The sequence below is a fragment of the Sinocyclocheilus grahami genome, unplaced genomic scaffold (genome assembly GCF_001515645.1).
Source record: "Sinocyclocheilus grahami isolate Dianchi unplaced genomic scaffold, SAMN03320097.WGS_v1.1 scaffold345.1, whole genome shotgun sequence".
NCBI lineage: Eukaryota > Metazoa > Chordata > Actinopteri > Cypriniformes > Cyprinidae > Sinocyclocheilus > Sinocyclocheilus grahami.
In genome coordinates, this window is record NW_015505524.1 from 512861 (window position 1) to 534114 (window position 21254).

General features: G+C 35.6%; 1 protein-coding gene across 1 annotated transcript in view; it reads left to right on the forward strand.

The window, feature by feature from the left end:
- The window catches only part of cacna1fa (calcium channel, voltage-dependent, L type, alpha 1F subunit a), a 39472-nt gene that overhangs the window by 6403 nt on the left and 11815 nt on the right, over nucleotides 1-21254 (forward strand). The window contains exons 4-36 of the mRNA XM_016228882.1: nucleotides 303-406; nucleotides 641-783; nucleotides 1519-1584; nucleotides 1692-1758; nucleotides 1849-1875; nucleotides 2010-2170; nucleotides 2263-2488; nucleotides 3628-3835; nucleotides 6080-6200; nucleotides 6334-6406; nucleotides 6506-6569; nucleotides 7624-7681; nucleotides 7776-7875; nucleotides 7972-8101; nucleotides 9400-9459; nucleotides 10010-10116; nucleotides 10191-10278; nucleotides 10607-10714; nucleotides 10935-10987; nucleotides 11077-11197; nucleotides 11253-11363; nucleotides 11520-11603; nucleotides 11784-11804; nucleotides 12674-12805; nucleotides 12900-12965; nucleotides 13071-13162; nucleotides 13289-13448; nucleotides 13814-13941; nucleotides 14041-14137; nucleotides 14470-14572; nucleotides 14786-14887; nucleotides 15001-15125; nucleotides 15645-15755. Of these exons, the coding sequence (XP_016084368.1) occupies nucleotides 303-406; nucleotides 641-783; nucleotides 1519-1584; nucleotides 1692-1758; nucleotides 1849-1875; nucleotides 2010-2170; nucleotides 2263-2488; nucleotides 3628-3835; nucleotides 6080-6200; nucleotides 6334-6406; nucleotides 6506-6569; nucleotides 7624-7681; nucleotides 7776-7875; nucleotides 7972-8101; nucleotides 9400-9459; nucleotides 10010-10116; nucleotides 10191-10278; nucleotides 10607-10714; nucleotides 10935-10987; nucleotides 11077-11197; nucleotides 11253-11363; nucleotides 11520-11603; nucleotides 11784-11804; nucleotides 12674-12805; nucleotides 12900-12965; nucleotides 13071-13162; nucleotides 13289-13448; nucleotides 13814-13941; nucleotides 14041-14137; nucleotides 14470-14572; nucleotides 14786-14887; nucleotides 15001-15125; nucleotides 15645-15755 (3417 nt within the window). The remainder of the gene's footprint in view (nucleotides 1-302; nucleotides 407-640; nucleotides 784-1518; nucleotides 1585-1691; nucleotides 1759-1848; nucleotides 1876-2009; nucleotides 2171-2262; nucleotides 2489-3627; nucleotides 3836-6079; nucleotides 6201-6333; nucleotides 6407-6505; nucleotides 6570-7623; nucleotides 7682-7775; nucleotides 7876-7971; nucleotides 8102-9399; nucleotides 9460-10009; nucleotides 10117-10190; nucleotides 10279-10606; nucleotides 10715-10934; nucleotides 10988-11076; nucleotides 11198-11252; nucleotides 11364-11519; nucleotides 11604-11783; nucleotides 11805-12673; nucleotides 12806-12899; nucleotides 12966-13070; nucleotides 13163-13288; nucleotides 13449-13813; nucleotides 13942-14040; nucleotides 14138-14469; nucleotides 14573-14785; nucleotides 14888-15000; nucleotides 15126-15644; nucleotides 15756-21254) is intronic.

A 21254-nucleotide genomic window follows, 5' to 3' on the forward strand; every position in this document is an offset into this window, starting at 1 on the left:
TTTCAGTTAGTTGCCAAGGCAACATTTTTAATTTTCACTTTTTAAATGACTTTTTAAATTTTTTTTGTTTAATTTTAATATTTATATTTTATTTCACGGCAATTCAGATTTTTCATTCCAGTTTTTGGTTTTAGGTAACAATAACAACACTACATAGAATTACTTACTAACCTTGACTGTTAGTACAGTCTGTTTACATTTATATCCAACTTATGCCACTCAGAAAACACTTGACTGCATATATGCAGCTTTATAACATCTTATTGTTTTTTTCCCCCTCTCATCTGCAATGTTTCTCTCAGATGAATGATTCTATCGGCTTTGAGCTGCCTTGGATTTATTTTGTGTCTCTGGTCATTTTTGGATCTTTCTTTGTCCTCAATCTTGTGTTGGGTGTGTTGAGCGGGTGAGTGACTCCAGCCCTGATCCCTTTTAAGCCTTTTAACTCATATATATATTTTTATAATAGTCTAGTGTTGTATGTTAAATAGTTTTTATTGTAGACTAATTGTAAAAAATAAAAATAAAAATTGCATATATAAATATATGAGACTTAAGGGTAAGGGGGACTTGTGATGTGATTTGTTGGGCATCTTGTGAAGGTTTAGACTGTAATGTGTGTGTCTTTTTCACATCACAGTGAGTTCTCTAAAGAGAGAGAGAAGGCCGTGTGTCGCGGTGAGCTGCAGGAGGCCCAGGAGAAACAGCAGATGGAGGAGGACATGATCGGTTACATGGACTGGCTCATCGAAGCAGAGGACATGGATGAGGACGGAAATAAACGTAATATAAGCTTTATTTAGTATTCCTTTCATATTGTAATCACACTATCAAAACAGAGAGTGAGCAGCACATACATTTTTTTTCACTTTTGCCCAATGAAGATGACAGAATGTCACATGACTGATGATAAAATACCCACCCATGTGAAAAAGCAGTACACGCTTGCATACTTCTAAAAAGAGTACTTATTAAATAAATAATATACTTCAAAAGAATATACTTAAAGTTTTTAGACACTTGATTGCATGATAATTGCAATAAAATGAAAATGTTTTATAGTTTAAATATATTAAATGCAATTAGCTGCGGTTTGGACCAAGTAGGACTCTATATGTAATTTCATAATTACTTCTATTGAAACTGCAAAAACTGACAAGCATTTACTGGTAAACTAAAATATACATGAATGTCATTTCAGTTGAACTTTTTTAAATGTGTACTTAAAAAGGACAAAAAAAGTGTTTGGAAACAGCCATGAAAGTGGACTCTCTTATGTACACTTACAGTAAGTGGCAATTTATCACATTAATATGGTTGAATCTGCAAGTATTTAAAAAATAAACTTTTAAGATTTGAAGTGCACTACAAGTGCACATTCAATACAATTAAGTGCTTTTCATTTTCACAAGCGCAGCCAGCTCTGTTTATCATGACAGACAGGTTTTAGATATTTTTTTCAGTCAATAAACAACATTTTTGTTTGTACGTTTTGCCTTTTTGTGGTGTAAATGGCAGGTGCTGTGGTGGCTAAGAAAAAGATGATGAAGAAATATGGCTGGTACAAACACAGTGAAGATGGAGGTACTGAGCACAGTTACACTCAGATTTTTAAATGTATTTTTAAACTACAAAACTACATAACAGACTTTATTTTTGAGTTACACATTCAGTTTTTTTCTTTTATACAGAATCGGATTCAGACTCTGAGTTTGAAGCGTTCCTGGATGATGACGGAGGCTGCTGTGCATCTATAATGTAAGTACAATGTTTATACTGCTGTTCCATCCATTATAAAGTATTAATCACCACAACTTTGATTCATCTAAATTCTCTAATATTCCTTAGGGCACGACTGATGGCTATAAGCTTCTGGTAGGTGTTTATTTGTTGAATAATGTTTACCAGAACCCCAACATTTCTTCTCTTCATTTCTGACATACTTTATTTTTTTTAACATTTCATATTCATTTAATATATTCATATTTGCCGGTTCTTCTCTTTCTCAGTGAGCAGCTGTACCACTTGAATCTGGTCATCAGGAAGAACTGCCGTGTGGCTGTCAAATCCACCAATTTCTACTGGCTGGTGCTGCTGCTGGTGTTCCTCAACACTGCCGCCAGCGCCTCTGAACACTACGGCCAACCCCAGTGGCTCACTGACATACAGGGTGTGTGTGTGTGTGTGTGTGAGTGTTGCCAGAGTTTGCCTTTAATGACATGAATTGACCCTGTCTTAAATACGGTCTCTTTAATGTCCCAGACCGAGCAAATAAGATCCTTCTGGCTCTGTTTACGCTGGAGATGCTGATGAAGCTCTACAGCTTCGGCTTTCAGATCTACTTCATGGCGCTCTTCAACCGTTTCGATTGTTTCGTGGTGTGTGGTGGGATTCTGGAGACGGTGCTGGTGGAGATGGATGTGATCCCGCCCATCGGGATCTCTGTGCTGCGCTGTGTCCGTCTGATCCGTATCTTCAAAGTCACAAGGTGATTCAGCTCATAAGTGTTTCCATCTGTTTGAGATTCAGTGTGAGATTAATGATTTGGCTGTATCATTTCAATTTAAGAGTAATGGGTCTCAGTGTAGTTTTGGTTTCATTGAGTGCTTTTACATGCATGTTTTTAAACCGATTATGCTTACAGATGACAGCGCATGTGGTCATGTAAACATGTTAATTTGTTTTCCTTTATCGCCGTAAGGTCATAACCGGCTTAAAAATAAACTGACAGCTAGATTTCTGCCCATTACCTGATTTTGCCCAGCATACAAAAGCCCTAATCTGTGTTCAATCGGCTTACTGAAGTGTGCATGTGTGATATGAGGAAAGTGTCTCTATACAGCGAATGTAAGTGCATCCAGGCAGAGCTACTTTTTCAGGGTAGGGGAGGAGGAAATATATTGCAAACTCTTGACTCTTTCTTGACCCAAGAAATGATAAAAAATTAGTTCTCATTTTGTGCAGCTATAGGACAAGTGGTACAGTAGCACAAACTTCAAATATGAGAGGAGAATGAGTCTTTTTCAAGTTTCCTGCTGACATTTTGAAATACTCTGGGGTTTTTAATGCTTTATTTAACATCACAACTCACATAATAAAAAGAATATTCTGAGTGAAATAACATGGATGCTTAGGCTATGTTTTGATATTACCACCAGGAAATTGTATTAATATTTTGAATTTGCTTTTATTTTAATTTTAGTTAAAGTTTTAGTCATTTTGTTAAGTGTTTTTGTCATTTTTATTAACGTTTTATATATATATATATATATATATATATATATATATATATATGTATATATGCCTATACTGTTTTCATAAATTTTTATTTCAGTTTTAGTTTTTAGTACATCAAGGTAAAGTACATGAAAATGAGAAATGTTGCTTTGGCAGCGACCTAAAATTCAAGTTTTGTTTAGCTAGATTTGATTTCTTTTTGTTTTTTTAAGTAACAAAAATATTTTTTTTTATGGATTTAGTTTTAATGTTAGTTTTAGTTAACTATAAATACCCTGCTATGCCTTTTAGATTTTATTTAAAAAATGAGAACTTATTAAATTGAGACTCAACGAGAGTCATGCTGATTTTTAAGAGTCTGATGCTGAATTTGTTGATGTCTCTCTTTAGACACTGGGCTGCACTATCAGACCTGGTGAGCTCTTTGCTGAACTCTATGAAGGCCATTTGCTCCCTGCTGCTGCTGCTCTTCCTCTTCCTCATCATCTTCGCTCTCCTGGGCATGCAGCTCTTTGGCGGAAAGTTCAACTTTGATGAGACTCAAATGAAAAGAAGCACCTTTGACACTTTTCCATCTGCCCTGCTCACCTGTTTCCAGGTAACTTCCTCTGTTACTAAGACGTCATAAGACGGAGTATATGGGGAGAATTGGACCTTAAAATAAAGTGTGACCGAAATCATGCTATTACAATCCATAAAAAAGTTATATTTAATAAAGTGGAATGACACAGGAAAAAAGTATTGAGCACGCTAAGAAAAAGGCTAACCCACCTCTGAATGAAAGTATACTAACATCTCATGATGGGTAGAGGCAAAGAGCTCTCAGAAGACCTGTGCAACAAGATTGTTGCGCTACATAATAATGGTACTGGTTACCGATGGATTTCACAACTACTAAATGTTCCTGAAAGCATTAGGGCCGTTATCTGTAAGTGGAAGGAACATCACTCCACCATGAATCAGCTATGCACAGGAACTCCTCACAAGATTTCTGATCAGGGAGTCAGAAGAGTAGTCCAGGAGCCAAGGACCACTCGGGAAATGCTCTTGAAAGATTAGGAGGCAGCAGATACACTTGTCACAGAGAAAACAATAGGCAATGCATTCCATTACCACGGCCTCCATGCACACTCACTCTGGAAGGCTAAAATATTGAAGAAAAGGCATGTTTAAGCTCATTTGAAGTTTTATACACGTCATTGAATTACTGGGAGAATATAATCTGCTCAGACATTACAAAATTTGAACTTTGCAATAATACCACAAGTCTTTTCTGGAGGATAAATGTCTCTGCATATGACCCTGAAAATACCATACCAACAGTGAAGTTTGGAGGTGGAAGCATCATTTGAGGCTGTTTCTCTTCTCATGGTACCGGCAGAATCCATATTATTGAAGGGAAGATGAATGGAGCCGTGTACTGGGAAATTCTTCAGATGAATCTGTTGCCATCCACCAGGATGATAAGGATGAGATGCGGATGGACCTTCTAGAAGGACAACCATCCAAAGCTTTATAAATAATGCAAATGAGACTCTGAATTGGTTCCTGAGGGAGAAAATTAAGTTGTTGGAATGACCCAGGCAATCACCAGACTTAAACCCAATATAGAACATACAGTATTTGTGGAAGAAACTGTAGATCATGATTCATAAGAGGGCCACCTGGAATATTCAAGATTTAAAGTTTGTTCAGACAGGAAGCGTCTTGAAGCTGCCATAGCAAATAAAGACATTTCCACTAAGTAATAAAAACAATTTCAACAGGAGTGGTCAATATTTTTTTCCTGGGTCATTTCACTTTATTGCACATAACTTTTTTTACGGATTGTAATATTATGATTTCTTTATCTGTGTAGATTTCTTGTGTTAATACCAACGTCTGGTCAAAATTTTATGGGAAATGCTGCACAGGAACTTTTTAATTAAAAAAATGTTGACGTGTTAAATACTTATTTCCCCCACTGTAATTGCAATATATATATTTATATGAAATGTAATTAGCTGAAAATTAGAGTGCTTTTATCGACCAACTTAAGTAGGACTTAAGTAGGTCTTTACATGTAATTTCATAATTAACATTTCATAGTTACTACTCTTTAAAATATGGTTAAAGTGTACTGCTGAATGTACAAGTATTTATGGTAAACTAAAAAATACTTTAATGTCATTTCTACTGAAACCTGGATGTCATGAATTTAAATATGTTTGTATTCACACACTTGTAATGATGAAGGTGCAATTTAGCATATTTACAATATATTAACTTTAAATGTAATATCAAATAACACGCTATGGTTAAAATTATAATGTGCTTCAGTATGTTAGTATCAAAATAAGTGTACTTATTTAAAGCATGACAAAAGATTATTAAAGCATAATGTTTAATATGTACTTTAAAATAAAACTTTTAATTTGACATTATTAAAGTGCCTTTTTTTTTAAGTATACTTAAGTGCCTTGTAAGTGTCTCTTTAAGTACACTTAAGTGGCCTTTTATTTAATATTTTATTGTATTATAATATTATATTATCTGCCAGTACAGTTTTTTCAAACATACTTTTAAGATTTAAAGAACACTACAAGTGCACATTCAATACAATTAAGTGCACTTCTTTTTCACAAGGGAGTATAGGCTTATGTGCATCTACAGATTGTGTAGGAAGTGGCTTTTTTGTCGTCCTACTTCCAAAACAATGATTTATTTATCAGCAATCATTTTAATGATGGTTCTTTACGTCTTTATTATACTATACAAATGATAAGAGATTGGGAAGATATTCAGAATACTGTAGTTTCTGTACTGAATTGGGAGATGTAAACTGCAGCTGTTTCTTATGTAGATCCTAACAGGAGAGGACTGGAACTCCGTTATGTATGATGGCATCATGGCGTATGGAGGACCAATATTTCCCAATATGATTGTCTCTATTTACTTTGTCATTCTTTTTGTCTGTGGTAACTGTATCTTTTCAATGTGAAATATGTATAAAATACATTCAATCTATAAGCTCCATATTTTTATATCTATTAACCTTTCCACATGGCTATTCTTGTATCTGGAGTCTTGTTTCTGGCCCTTGACTTTGTCATCCAGACATCTTGTTGAATGTCTTCTTGGCTATCGCTGTGGACAACTTAGCCGGAGACGGAGGCAAAAAGAAAAAAGAGTAGGTAGCACACACACACAGGACAGAAGCAAAATGTGCACATCCTTGTACTGTCCTGCATTCACAGGCACAGAGCTCAATCTGTTTGTTGTTTTAAAGGGAGAAAAAAGAAGAGGAGGAGGAATGGGAGGATGATGAAGACAGAGAGGAAGACGAAGCTGGAGTAAGTTCTGGGGTGCTCTTTCTTTCTCTCTGCATTTGAGACACATTTAAAGGAATAGTTCACCCAAAAATTTAAATGTACTCCCTCCTAGGCCAAGCAAGATGTAGATGAGTTTGTTTCTTTATTGGCACAGATTTGGAGAAATGTAGCATCACATCACTTGCTCGCCAATAGATCCTCTGCAGTGAATGGGTGCCGTCAGATTGAGAGTCTGATAAAAACATCACAATAATCCACAAGTAATCCACACCACTCCAGTCCATCAGTTAACATTTGTGAAGTGAAAAGCTGCATGTTTGTAAGAAACAAAATCCATCATTAAAGCATTTTAACTTTAAATTGTTCCTCTGGCCAACATATGAGTCCATAATCCATAATAACGCTTCCTCCAGTGAAAAATCCATCCTCTGCATCAAAATCCTCCGACATATTTGTTTAGAGCTGTTTTCACTTGTAAACTGTGCTTGATCTGAACAAATTTCTCTCCTGATTCAGACAGATCTATGCAGTATTATGGACAGAGGACTTGAATTTTAGGCAAAAGCAAAATGTCTTGTTGAAAATGTCTTGATGGATTTGTTTCTTACAAACACGCATCTTTTCTTCAGCTTGTTTTCCACACAACTGGAGTGGTGTGGATTACTTGTGGATTATTGTGATGTTTTTATCAGCTGTTTGGACTCTCATTCTGACGGCACCCATTCACTGCAGAGCATCCATTGCTGAGCAACTAATGTAATGATACATTTCTCCAAATTTGTTCTGATCTGTTCAAATGATAGAAGGTATAATTGGTAAATATTAATGGGGTTTTTTTAGTGGAAAAAGTAAAAAGTTATCACATTTTGATGAATGAAAAATCATGGTTTTATATACACTTATTAATCATGCATTATATGATCAAAGACATTTATTAAGCAAGTGATTTCCATTTGACTGAGGATTTCTATATTGTCTGTTGATTATAATTTATATCAGTTATCCAATTATAGAATTTCTATGATTGTTCTCGTCATATTATTCTTTATATTTTTCTTGTTCTGAATTTGTTTAGAATGATGTGGACGATTGGGAAGAGAACGAAGAGTTGAGAGCAATTGAAGGACTTGAGGGTAAATTCTGTCCAGTCCAACTCTTTACATTCACTTTCATTATATATGTGAATTTATTTAATGACATTTTTTTAAATCTTCGTATTTTCTAAAGGTATAGGCACTCCAATGAAAGTTGAAAGTTTTCAACCCAAAGAGAAAATTGTACCAATTCCTGATGGAAGTTCTTTTTTCATCCTTGGAAAGAAAAACTGGTATGTTAAAAAAAATAGTTTTACTAACTATGGTGGTTAATAATGATATTTTTTCTTATCTCTGACCTGAAATTGACCGTGCTAATATTCACTTAGTCTCAGAGTCGCCTGCCACAACCTCATTCATCATCATTACTTCACCAACTTCATCCTCATCTTCATCATATTCAGTAGTTTTTCATTGGCTGCTGAAGACCCAATCAAAACTCATTCTGTCAGGAACGTTGTAAGTTCATGCACCTCTAGAATAGAGGACTAGATCAGAGCGCTTGAGGGCCAGTCTGTGTGCAGATCTTCCAGTATTCCCATTGTTAAATATAGTGAACAAAATTATTCATATATAATTTTACAATTCTGAAATAAACTGTAATGTGAATTTATTTAATGACATTTTTTAAAATCTTCGTATTTTCTAAAGGTATAGGCACTCCAATGAAAGTTGAAAGTTTTCAACCCAAAGAGAAAATTGTACCCATTCCTGATGGAAGTTCTTTTTTCATCCTTGGAAAGAAAAACTGGTATGTTAAAAAAAATAGTTTTACTAACTATGGTGGTTAATAATGATATTTTTTCTTATCTCTGACCTGAAATTGACCGTGCTAATATTCACTTAGTCTCAGAGTCGCCTGCCACAACCTCATTCATCATCATTACTTCACCAACTTCATCCTCATCTTCATCATATTCAGTAGTTTTTCATTGGCTGCTGAAGACCCAATCAAAACTCATTCTGTCAGGAACGTTGTAAGTTCATGCACCTCTAGAATAGAGGACTAGATCAGAGCGCTTGAGGGCCAGTCTGTGTGCAGATCTTCCAGTATTCCCATTGTTAAATATAGTGAACAAAATTATTCATATATAATTTTACAATTCTGAAATAAACTGTACTCAGGCGCACTTACTGGCCCTGCAAAATTAGCATTTGATGGTCTTAAAACAGTGATAGATGTTGTGTCCCTGCTGGATGGCTTTTCTTAAGAGGACTGTGGTTCCCATGATTCCCAAACTCCATCCCTTGTGCTCTATAGAGATTAAACTAGCCTTAAAGTACAATCTCTAGTTTGAAAAAAGGCTAAAACCAGATATGTAGGTGAATCCCATGAAGACTTTCATATTTCACCCCAAATCAATTATATTCTATATCAAGAAAATTAATTGTTTTTTTTTCTTTTTACATTGTGAGATTATTTTCATGTAAGCACAAATGTATTATTCACATTTATCACTTTAATGCAAAATCATTACATTTTTTAAAATATAATCACTGCATATAATTTAAATATTTAACTTAACGGCATTGTCCTTAAAATCACCCAATATTATTATTATGTTTACAATTGTATTTTTAAATTATAATTGAAATAATATGTATTTTTCATCTTAATTGTCCTAAAAATGTTTTTGTTTTTTTTCTATGCAAAGTATTTTATTTTTTGATGTGAAATATGACATGAAACGTGAAATTGACCAGGTGCCAAAGACGACGACTGTACTCTTGATTGCTGTCTTTATGTCTTATGATAGATGCTGGGCTATGCTGATTATGTCTTTACCACCGTCTTCACTATTGAGATCATGTTGAAGGTAAACTATTGATCATCTCGCGCATAATAAAAAGTCACTCTTATGACTTTTGATAAATTGATTTTTATCTTTTCTACATGTGCAATAATGGCCAGGGGTATTATTGTTAACTAAAACTAAAAACTACAATTATTAAATAATATTTTTATAAATTGAAATGAAGGTGAAATAAAATAAAACAAAAATATTAGATGGAAAACTTACACTAAAACAAAAAGTAGGAATGTTGTATTGGCAACTAACTAAAATCACTTCAATAAGGTTGAAGCACAATAACTGCTAACTAAAACTAAAATATGAAAAAAAAACAAAATGACTAAAAATGTAACTAAAATTTAAATGAAATCTGAATATAAAACTAAACGCTAATACAGAAAATACAGTATAACTTTAATAGCATAAAAATGATACTAAACTAACACTGGTTTTGAGCTCTGACCAGGGATTGGTCATGTGCAAAATCATCAGATGTTTGTGAATATTGAGTTTAAACTTTATATTTTTTAAACTTTTGTATATTAATGAAAATGTGTGGTGGTGTGTTGCTCAGATGACTGTGTATGGAGCTTTCCTTCATCAAGGTTCCTTCTGCAGAAACGCCTTCAACCTGCTGGACCTTCTGGTCGTCAGCGTATCCCTCACCTCTTTCTTCTTGCAGTAAGTGTCCATCTATCACTTAGTTCAATTATTCCTTGATTCATTTATTTATTTGTTGTCATTTCTGTATTTAGTTCAAGTGCCATTTCTGTGGTGAAGATTCTTCGAGTATTGCGAGTGCTCAGGCCTCTTCGAGCCATCAACAGGGCAAAGGGACTCAAGGTACAAACTCACAATGCATTTCTCCATGCTAACATCCACAGTCCAGTCATCCAATACCATTAGACCTGCATGATATATTGAAATATAAATTAGATATTGCAATATGGCTTTACTGCGATTATCAAATCGCAAATGCTGTCATTTAATGAGACCGGGTAGCACATTTTCATATCACAGTATATATATATATATATATAACAGAAAAATAAAATATTGCAGTGTGCAATGTTTGTTTTCAATGTCATGCTGCCCTAAATACCATTATGTTCATTATTTCCAGTACTGTTTATTCATAACCTTCAATGAGTGTTGCTGCTTGTGTCTTCAGAGCGTGATTCAGTGTGTGTTCGTGGCCATCCGCACTATTGGCAACATCCTCATCGTCACCACTCTCCTCCAGTTCATGTTCGCTTGTATTGGTGTGCAGCTTTTCAAGGTGCATAAAATCAACATGAATGCATGTTCCTGGTGCTTGATTCATCAATTCATTATTTCCTAAGAAAAAAAGGGTCCGTCTTTAATCCGTCAGCCTTTCATTAAAATGTAGTAACTTTCCTTTTAGGTTGACATCACCTAGGCTGTGCAAACAATATCCAAATAGCTATTTCCAATACGTATTTACTTGCTGATTAACATGAATGTAATCCCCCTTGCAGGGCCGGTTCTACAGATGTACGGATGAGGCGAAACATACACCCGAAGAGTGCAAGTATGTGGTTTGGTCATAGATTTGTTTGCTTTGCACTCACAGTGACTCACTGGGTTGTTTTCTGAGACTTGTGTGCGTGATTGTTTCAGGGGCACATTTGTGGTGTTCAAAGATGGTGATATGAACCATCCAATGGTGAGGGAGAGAGTTTGGGAGAACAGCGACTTTACCTTTGACAACGTGTTGATGGGGATGCTGGCGCTCTTCACCGTAAATGAAGCCATAGTCTAGAGCACTAATGAGATCACTTGACTGTGACCCACAGCACTATGAGCAATCCAAACTCTTCAACTTTGTGATGGACATCCTGAACATGATCTTCACTACGCTCTTTACTGTTGAGATGATCATCAAACTTCTGGCTCTGAGACCTTATGTGAGTCTTGCTGCACACTGTCCTTGCTCTTTCACTTTTTACTTTGCTCCAGTGATTTGATATGCAGTCTTGATTTGTCCATTTGTGTTAGTGCCTTGACATTTGTGCTGTTTTCTCTCTCTCTTGCTCTCGCTCTTTGTGCTTTGGACAACACAGCACTATTTTATAGATGCCTGGAACTCTTTTGATGCTCTGATAGTGGTGGGCAGTTTGGTGGACATCATGATAGCAGAGTTCAGTGTATGTAACTATATCTGATCTGTGAGAGATTCCTATGCATGTCCAAATCTAGTCAGCGTGAACTTTTGGTGTGACATATCAAGTACTATATCTTTTGTTATCTCAGACACACACACTTATCAATTTCTATAATCTCTTCTGTTTCCTGCTCTCCTGTGGATGGTCCTGTCACTCACTCAGGGTGGAGGAGGCCATGGTGAGGTACGAATATGGCACCTTATACATCAGCTAAATAAGTATTCATATCTTTGAAGTTGTATAGCTCTTGCTCATTAACAGTACACACAGTACATACTAAATTGTAGTCCAAAAAGTCACAGTAAAACCTTATTTATGATCAGTAAGACTTTGCTGCTGATTTGCTTCCATAAATTTTAATGAACACCCCAAATCAGAGCATCAGTGAAATTGTGACTTTCCCCTCTAGTAATTAAGACACTATGGTATTTATGCACAGTTATCTTGTAAATATGATCATTCCGACATGACATGAATTTTATTTAGTTATGGTGACATCGTATAGAAATCTGCAGAAAGAAACTTTGGTCCTGGTTTATGTGGTAATAAATAGAAGGTTCTAGGACAGCATTACATTTTTTTTTTTTCATTTTAATATTAATGTTAGTTCTTTATTTAAATGCTTTAGATGAGTGTAACTTTTTGAGCTTCTCTGGTGAAAATTTAATTGAACCATTTGATTGTCTTTTGAATTAAATTTTTTTCTTGACCATTTAATTTACATTTAATATAAATTAAATCTTTAATTTAATTTAATTTTATGATTTGATTGTCTTTCGAATTTAATCTTTCTTGACCATTTTTCAAATTTTTTGGTCCTTACACTTAAACAGGTTGTTTTTTCTTCTTTCTTTAAAATGACCTATTATGAATGTTTAACCTCAGATTGCAGGTTTGCTGTCATCTCTTTGCAAAACTTGCATTATATTGTGACTGCTTAGTAAAACAATTCACACTGAAATGTCAGACTGACATGATTAGGGACTTTGTTACCTGGACTCTTTAATCACATTAATATTTGGCCTGTCATTTTCTTTCTCCACTTTTAAAAGGGGAAAGAAGGGGAGAGTGCCAAAGTGTCCATCACCTTCTTCCGCCTTTTCCGAGTTATGCGACTGGTCAAGCTGCTCAGTAAGGGTGAAGGCATTCGAATCCTCCTTTGGACCTTTGTTAAATCACTACAGGTGAGACATTTAGGAAACAAATAAGCTAAACTATCTTTCTCAGTTATTTTATATATCATGCATCATTTGTTCCTGTCTCTCTGCTTACCTTTAGGCATTGCCATATGTTGGCTTACTCATTGCCATGATCTTTTTCATCTATGGCGTGATTGGGATGCAGGTGGGTTCTTCTTTATACATTTGTTTATGTTCATTCTCTCCCTCTCCTCACATGAGGAACGTTCCAGATTGGGATGTTTAAACTCTCTTTTCTGTTTTTTTCCAGACATTTGGGAAGATAGCAATAGATGACAGCACAGAGCTCAATCGAAACAACAATTTCCAAACCTTTTTCATGGCTGTACTGTTGCTCTTCAGGTGACCATAGACCAGCATTGGCCTCTTGGTTGAGTCTGAATTGAGTTTGGTTAATCTGCTTATCTCTAGTTAGTAAATGATTTTAAGTACATTTTATTGAATGCTTTGTTTCTACTTCAAACCCAGGTGTGCAACAGGTGAACAGTGGCAGCAGATCATGCTTGCAGCACTGCCAGGGCATCGATGTGACCCAGAGTCTGACATTGAGCCGGGAGAGGAGTATAGCTGCGGAAGCAACCTGGCGTACCTCTATTTCATCAGTTTCTTTGCGCTCTGTGCCTTCCTGGTAAGAGATAACACATGCAAAGCATTCGCTTGTAAAGCTTTTGCGTTAACCCAAGAAACTGTCATCTCCTCACAAAACTTCAGAAGTTTTGTTTTTCGCTTGCAACAGTTTTAAGTTGACTGAAAAAAGTTTTGCATCAACTCGCAAATATTTTGCATTCCCCTGAGGTACTTTGCAAAAAAAGTGCATTCACCTGCATTTCTCACAAAATTTTTGCTTGCAAAGGTTTTGAGAGTGAATGCAAAACTGGTGACAGAAATCATATTAGGTGGGAGGAAAAACTACAAAAATGCAAATGAAAAAATCTCTGAAAATAACAAACAATTTTGTTTAGTGATTAATTGATCCAATCTGTGTTTTCTCAGATCATTAACTTGTTCATCGCTGTCATCATGGATAACTTTGAGTATCTGACCAGAGACTGGACTGTGCTGGGCACTCATCACCTCGATGAGTTTAAACGAGTCTGGTCAGATTATGACCCAGAGGCCACGTAAGTGATATCATACATCCACAAACAATAAGCTTTATGTCTGCCTTAAATGAGTATGTAAATTAAAATGACTAATACTTTTGTATCTTGTTGCATTAGGGGACGGATTAAACATCTAGATGTAGTCACCATGTTGCGCAGAATTCAGCCTCCGCTGGGCTTTGGGAAACTCTGTCCACATCGAGTAGCCTGTAGGGTAAGCATGACTTAGATTTGTACAGTCAGTGGCTTACAATGAAATGGGTGAGAAAAGAACCCGAGCCACACACTACTGTTCAAACATTTCTAATCAGCATTTATTTGAAAGCTTTTTAAAATGTCTTTACCGTCACTTCTGATTAATTTAACATGTCCTTACTGTATAAAAGTATAAAAAAATTTTTTTTAAAAGACCAATATATCATAGAGTCCTGTGAGGCCCAGTAAACAACTACCCAGAATGAGCAAGCAACCTGCTCCACATAGCAATGTCATTACAACCACTTATCTCTGCACCTTTCTGTTTGTCGCTCTCTTTCTCATCGGCAGAGATTGGTTGCTATGAATGTGCCTCTCCATCCTGACGGCACTGTGTCTTTCAATGCCACTCTGTTTGCTCTCGTCAGAACGTCACTCAAGATTAAAACAGACGGTAGAACTTCCACACACACACACACACTAGTTAATACACTTACTTCTGTCAATTCTAATATTTACAAGAGAGGATGTTAGTAATTGTCTCAATAAATAAACGTCAATATGAAAAAGGTTGATATTTATGTTTGCTATTTGACACACTACAGCAAAAAACGAAGCGTTTATCGATCTTAAATACAGTAATGTAGTACCTTTCCATTCACCATAGGCCCCATTGACCAGCAGAACGAGGAACTGAGAGCTATCATTAAAAAGATCTGGAAACGCACTAAACCCAAACTTCTAGAGGAAGTTATACCTCCTCCTTCAGGTACAGTATGTTATGAGTTCTTCTAATTGGCATTATGTGCTGATATGGACAACCAAATGACAAATACAACTTTTTTTTTGTCTTTTTTAAAAATCCATCTCTCTGCGTTTTAGGGAATGAGGTGACTGCAGGAAAGTTCTATGCCAGCTTCCTGATTCAGGACTACTTCAAAAAATTTCGCAAGCGAAAGGAGAAAGAGAGGAAGAAGAAAGGCAAGGACAAGTCAGCCTCTCTCCAGGTAAAGAATTATGACAGTTGTCTGAATGTGTTGCCTTGCTTGTCAAATGGCCGTTTTGCATGCATTGGAATTATAACTATTTCAGATCAGAAATAATATATTTATAATATAGAATATTTAACAGCAAAATTAAGTATGACATAGAAAGTTGAATTGGGCAGCATGAACTTTCTTATTTCTTATTTAAAGTGCATACTTTTTTTCAGTGGCATGTTGTGATGATGTTCGTATCTTTTGAGATTTAAATATCATTTTACTTAGACATTATTGGGAGATACAGAGTGACAACTGATATTTATATGCATTTTATGCAAGTAGTCTTTTATAGTTATAAAAACCTCTGAGTATATTACAAGCTATTTCTTTGGCCATATAAATATCAGCAACTGCACCGATTTGCATGTTTTTTCCTCCTCAAGTATGAGCTCCATATTCTCTCTATATCATACACTATGAGCCAAATATGATACTCAGCAAAAACACACAACACATGTTTGACTCTGATCTTGTGTGATCCAGGCCGGGTTACGCACACTGCAGGATCTGGCCCCAGAGATGCGGCTGGCTATAGCGATGGAGGATGAGGAAGGGCTGGAGGGGGAGATGATGGAAGAAGAGGAGTTCTTCAGGGTAAGAACACCCAGCATCTAACATTAAAAATCCAGTGGGAATAGTACAATCAGTGCGCTTTAAGATGTTGTGCCAACAGTATTATTTTCGTGTCCTTGTTTCATATACACTGTGGGCCAAAAATGTAACATTTTTTGAAAAAGGTCTTTCATGCACACCAATAATGTGTTTATTTGAGCAAAAAACAGTAATATTGTAAAGTATTATTACTATTTACTGTGGTTTTCTATTTTAACTAGTACTGTCAAATGATTAATTGCAATTAATCGCATCCTAAATAAAAGTTTTTGTTTACATAATATACGTGTGTGTACTGTGTATAATTATTATGTATATATAAATACACACACATGCATGCATATATTTAGGAAATTTTTTTTGTTTATATATAAAATATAAATATTTATATACATGTAAATATTTTTTAAATGTTTTGTGTATTTATATATACATAATAATTATACACAGTACACATTAGTTCTTTATTTAAATGCTTTAGATGAGTGTAACTTTTTGAGCTTCTCTGGTGAAAATTTAATTGAACCATTTGATTGTCTTTTGAATTAATTTTTTTTCTTGACCATTTAATTTACATTTAATATAAATTAAATCTTTAATTTAATTTAATTTTATGATTTGATTGTCTTTCGAATTTAATCTTTCTTGATCATTTTTCAATTTTTTTGGTCCTTACACTTAAACAGGTTGTTTTTTCTTCTTTCTTTAAAATGACCTATTATGAATGTTTAACCTCAGATTGCAGGTTTGCTGTCATCTCTTTGCAAAACTTGCGTTATATTGTGACTGCTTAACAAAACAATTCACACTGAAATGTCAGACTGACATGATTAGGGACTTTGTTACCTGGACTCTTTAATCACATTAATATTTGGCCTGTCATTTTCTTTCTCCACTTTTAAAAGGGGAAAGAAGGGGAGAGTGCCAAAGTGTCCATCACCTTCTTCCGCCTTTTCCGAGTTATGCGACTGGTCAAGCTGCTCAGTAAGGGTGAAGGCATTCGAATCCTCCTTTGGACCTTTGTTAAATCACTACAGGTGAGACATTTAGGAAACAAATAAGCTAAACTATCTTTCTCAGTTATTTTATATATCATGCATCATTTGTTCCTGTCTCTCTGCTTACCTTTAGGCATTGCCATATGTTGGCTTACTCATTGCCATGATCTTTTTCATCTATGGCGTGATTGGGATGCAGGTGGGTTCTTCTTTATACATTTGTTTATGTTCATTCTCTCCCTCTCCTCACATGAGGAACGTTCCAGATTGGGATGTTTAAACTCTCTTTTCTGTTTTTTTCCAGACATTTGGGAAGATAGCAATAGATGACAGCACAGAGCTCAATCGAAACAACAATTTCCAAACCTTTTTCATGGCTGTACTGTTGCTCTTCAGGTGACCATAGACCAGCATTGGCCTCTTGGTTGAGTCTGAATTGAGTTTGGTTAATCTGCTTATCTCTAGTTAGTAAATGATTTTAAGTACATTTTATTGAATGCTTTGTTTCTACTTCAAACCCAGGTGTGCAACAGGTGAACAGTGGCAGCAGATCATGCTTGCAGCACTGCCAGGGCATCGATGTGACCCAGAGTCTGACATTGAGCCGGGAGAGGAGTATAGCTGCGGAAGCAACCTGGCGTACCTCTATTTCATCAGTTTCTTTGCGCTCTGTGCCTTCCTGGTAAGAGATAACACATGCAAAGCATTCGCTTGTAAAGCTTTTGCGTTAACCCAAGAAACTGTCATCTCCTCACAAAACTTCAGAAGTTTTGTTTTTCGCTTGCAACAGTTTTAAGTTGACTGAAAAAAGTTTTGCATCAACTCGCAAATATTTTGCATTCCCCTGAGGTACTTTGCAAAAAAAGTGCATTCACCTGCATTTCTCACAAAATTTTTGCTTGCAAAGGTTTTGAGAGTGAATGCAAAACTGGTGACAGAAATCATATTAGGTGGGAGGAAAAACTACAAAAATGCAAATGAAAAAATCTCTGAAAATAACAAACAATTTTGTTTAGTGATTAATTGATCCAATCTGTGTTTTCTCAGATCATTAACTTGTTCATCGCTGTCATCATGGATAACTTTGAGTATCTGACCAGAGACTGGACTGTGCTGGGCACTCATCACCTCGATGAGTTTAAACGAGTCTGGTCAGATTATGACCCAGAGGCCACGTAAGTGATATCATACATCCACAAACAATAAGCTTTATGTCTGCCTTAAATGAGTATGTAAATTAAAATGACTAATACTTTTGTATCTTGTTGCATTAGGGGACGGATTAAACATCTAGATGTAGTCACCATGTTGCGCAGAATTCAGCCTCCGCTGGGCTTTGGGAAACTCTGTCCACATCGAGTAGCCTGTAGGGTAAGCATGACTTAGATTTGTACAGTCAGTGGCTTACAATGAAATGGGTGAGAAAAGAACCCGAGCCACACACTACTGTTCAAACATTTCTAATCAGCATTTATTTGAAAGCTTTTTAAAATGTCTTTACCGTCACTTCTGATTAATTTAACATGTCCTTACTGTATAAAAGTATAAAAAAATTTTTTTTAAAAGACCAATATATCATAGAGTCCTGTGAGGCCCAGTAAACAACTACCCAGAATGAGCAAGCAACCTGCTCCACATAGCAATGTCATTACAACCACTTATCTCTGCACCTTTCTGTTTGTCGCTCTCTTTCTCATCGGCAGAGATTGGTTGCTATGAATGTGCCTCTCCATCCTGACGGCACTGTGTCTTTCAATGCCACTCTGTTTGCTCTCGTCAGAACGTCACTCAAGATTAAAACAGACGGTAGAACTTCTACACACACACACACACACACACACACACACTAGTTAATACACTTACTTCTGTCAATTCTAATATTTACAAGAGAGGATGTTAGTAATTGTCTCAATAAATAAACGTCAATATGAAAAAGGTTGATATTTATGTTTGCTATTTGACACACTACAGCAAAAAACGAAGCGTTTATCGATCTTAAATACAGTAATGTAGTACCTTTCCATTCACCATAGGCCCCATTGACCAGCAGAACGAGGAACTGAGAGCTATCATTAAAAAGATCTGGAAACGCACTAAACCCAAACTTCTAGAGGAAGTTATACCTCCTCCTTCAGGTACAGTATGTTATGAGTTCTTCTAATTGGCATTATGTGCTGATATGGACAACCAAATGACAAATACAACTTTTTTTTGTCTTTTTTAAAAATCCATCTCTCTGCGTTTTAGGGAATGAGGTGACTGCAGGAAAGTTCTATGCCAGCTTCCTGATTCAGGACTACTTCAAAAAATTTCGCAAGCGAAAGGAGAAAGAGAGGAAGAAGAAAGGCAAGGACAAGTCAGCCTCTCTCCAGGTAAAGAATTATGACAGTTGTCTGAATGTGTTGCCTTGCTTGTCAAATGGCCGTTTTGCATGCATTGGAATTATAACTATTTCAGATCAGAAATAATATATTTATAATATAGAATATTTAACAGCAAAATTAAGTATGACATAGAAAGTTGAATTGGGCAGCATGAACTTTCTTATTTCTTATTTAAAGTGCATACTTTTTTTCAGTGGCATGTTGTGATGATGTTCGTATCTTTTGAGATTTAAATATCATTTTACTTAGACATTATTGGGAGATACAGAGTGACAACTGATATTTATATGCATTTTATGCAAGTAGTCTTTTATAGTTATAAAAACCTCTGAGTATATTACAAGCTATTTCTTTGGCCATATAAATATCAGCAACTGCACCGATTTGCATGTTTTTTCCTCCTCAAGTATGAGCTCCATATTCTCTCTATATCATACACTATGAGCCAAATATGATACTCAGCAAAAACACACAACACATGTTTGACTCTGATCTTGTGTGATCCAGGCCGGGTTACGCACACTGCAGGATCTGGCCCCAGAGATGCGGCTGGCTATAGCGATGGAGGATGAGGAAGGGCTGGAGGGGGAGATGATGGAAGAAGAGGAGTTCTTCAGGGTAAGAACACCCAGCATCTAACATTAAAAATCCAGTGGGAATAGTACAATCAGTGCGCTTTAAGATGTTGTGCCAACAGTATTATTTTCGTGTCCTTGTTTCATATACACTGTGGGCCAAAAATGTAACATTTTTTGAAAAAGGTCTTTCATGCACACCAATAATGTGTTTATTTGAGCAAAAAACAGTAATATTGTAAAGTATTATTACTATTTACTGTCTTTTTTAAAAATCCATCTCTCTGCGTTTTAGGGAATGAGGTGACTGCAGGAAAGTTCTATGCCAGCTTCCTGATTCAGGACTACTTCAAAAAATTTCGCAAGCGAAAGGAGAAAGAGAGGAAGAAGAAAGGCAAGGACAAGTCAGCCTCTCTCCAGGTAAAGAATTATGACAGTTGTCTGAATGTGTTGCCTTGCTTGTCAAATGGCCGTTTTGCATGCATTGGAATTATAACTATTTCAGATCAGAAATAATATATTTATAATATAGAATATTTAACAGCAAAATTAAGTATGACATAGAAAGTTGAATTGGGCAGCATGAACTTTCTTATTTCTTATTTAAAGTGCATACTTTTTTTCAGTGGCATGTTGTGATGATGTTCGTATCTTTTGAGATTTAAATATCATTTTACTTAGACATTATTGGGAGATACAGAGTGACAACTGATATTTATATGCATTTTATGCAAGTAGTCTTTTATAGTTATAAAAACCTCTGAGTATATTACAAGCTATTTCTTTGGCCATATAAATATCAGCAACTGCACCGATTTGCATGTTTTTTCCTCCTCAAGTATGAGCTCCATATTCTCTCTATATCATACACTATGAGCCAAATATGATACTCAGCAAAAACACACAACACATGTTTGACTCTGATCTTGTGTGATCCAGGCCGGGTTACGCACACTGCAGGATCTGGCCCCAGAGATGCGGCTGGCTATAGCGATGGAGGATGAGGAAGGGCTGGAGGGGGAGATGATGGAAGAAGAGGAGTTCTTCAGGGTAAGAACACCCAGCATCTAACATTAAAAATCCAGTGGGAATAGTACAATCAGTGCGCTTTAAGATGTTGTGCCAACAGTATTATTTTCGTGTCCTTGTTTCATATACACTGTGGGCCAAAAATGTAACATTTTTTGAAAAAGGTCTTTCATGCACACCAATAATGTGTTTATTTGAGCAAAAAACAGTAATATTGTAAAGTATTATTACTATTTACTGTGGTTTTCTATTTTAACTAGTACTGTCAAATGATTAATTGCAATTAATCGCATCCTAAATAAAAGTTTTTGTTTACATAATATACGTGTGTGTACTGTGTATAATTATTATGTATATATAAATACACACACATGCATGCATATATTTAGGAATTTTTTTTTGTTTATATATAAAATATAAATATTTATATACATGTAAATATTTTTTAAATGTTTTGTGTATTTATATATACATAATAATTATACACAGTACACA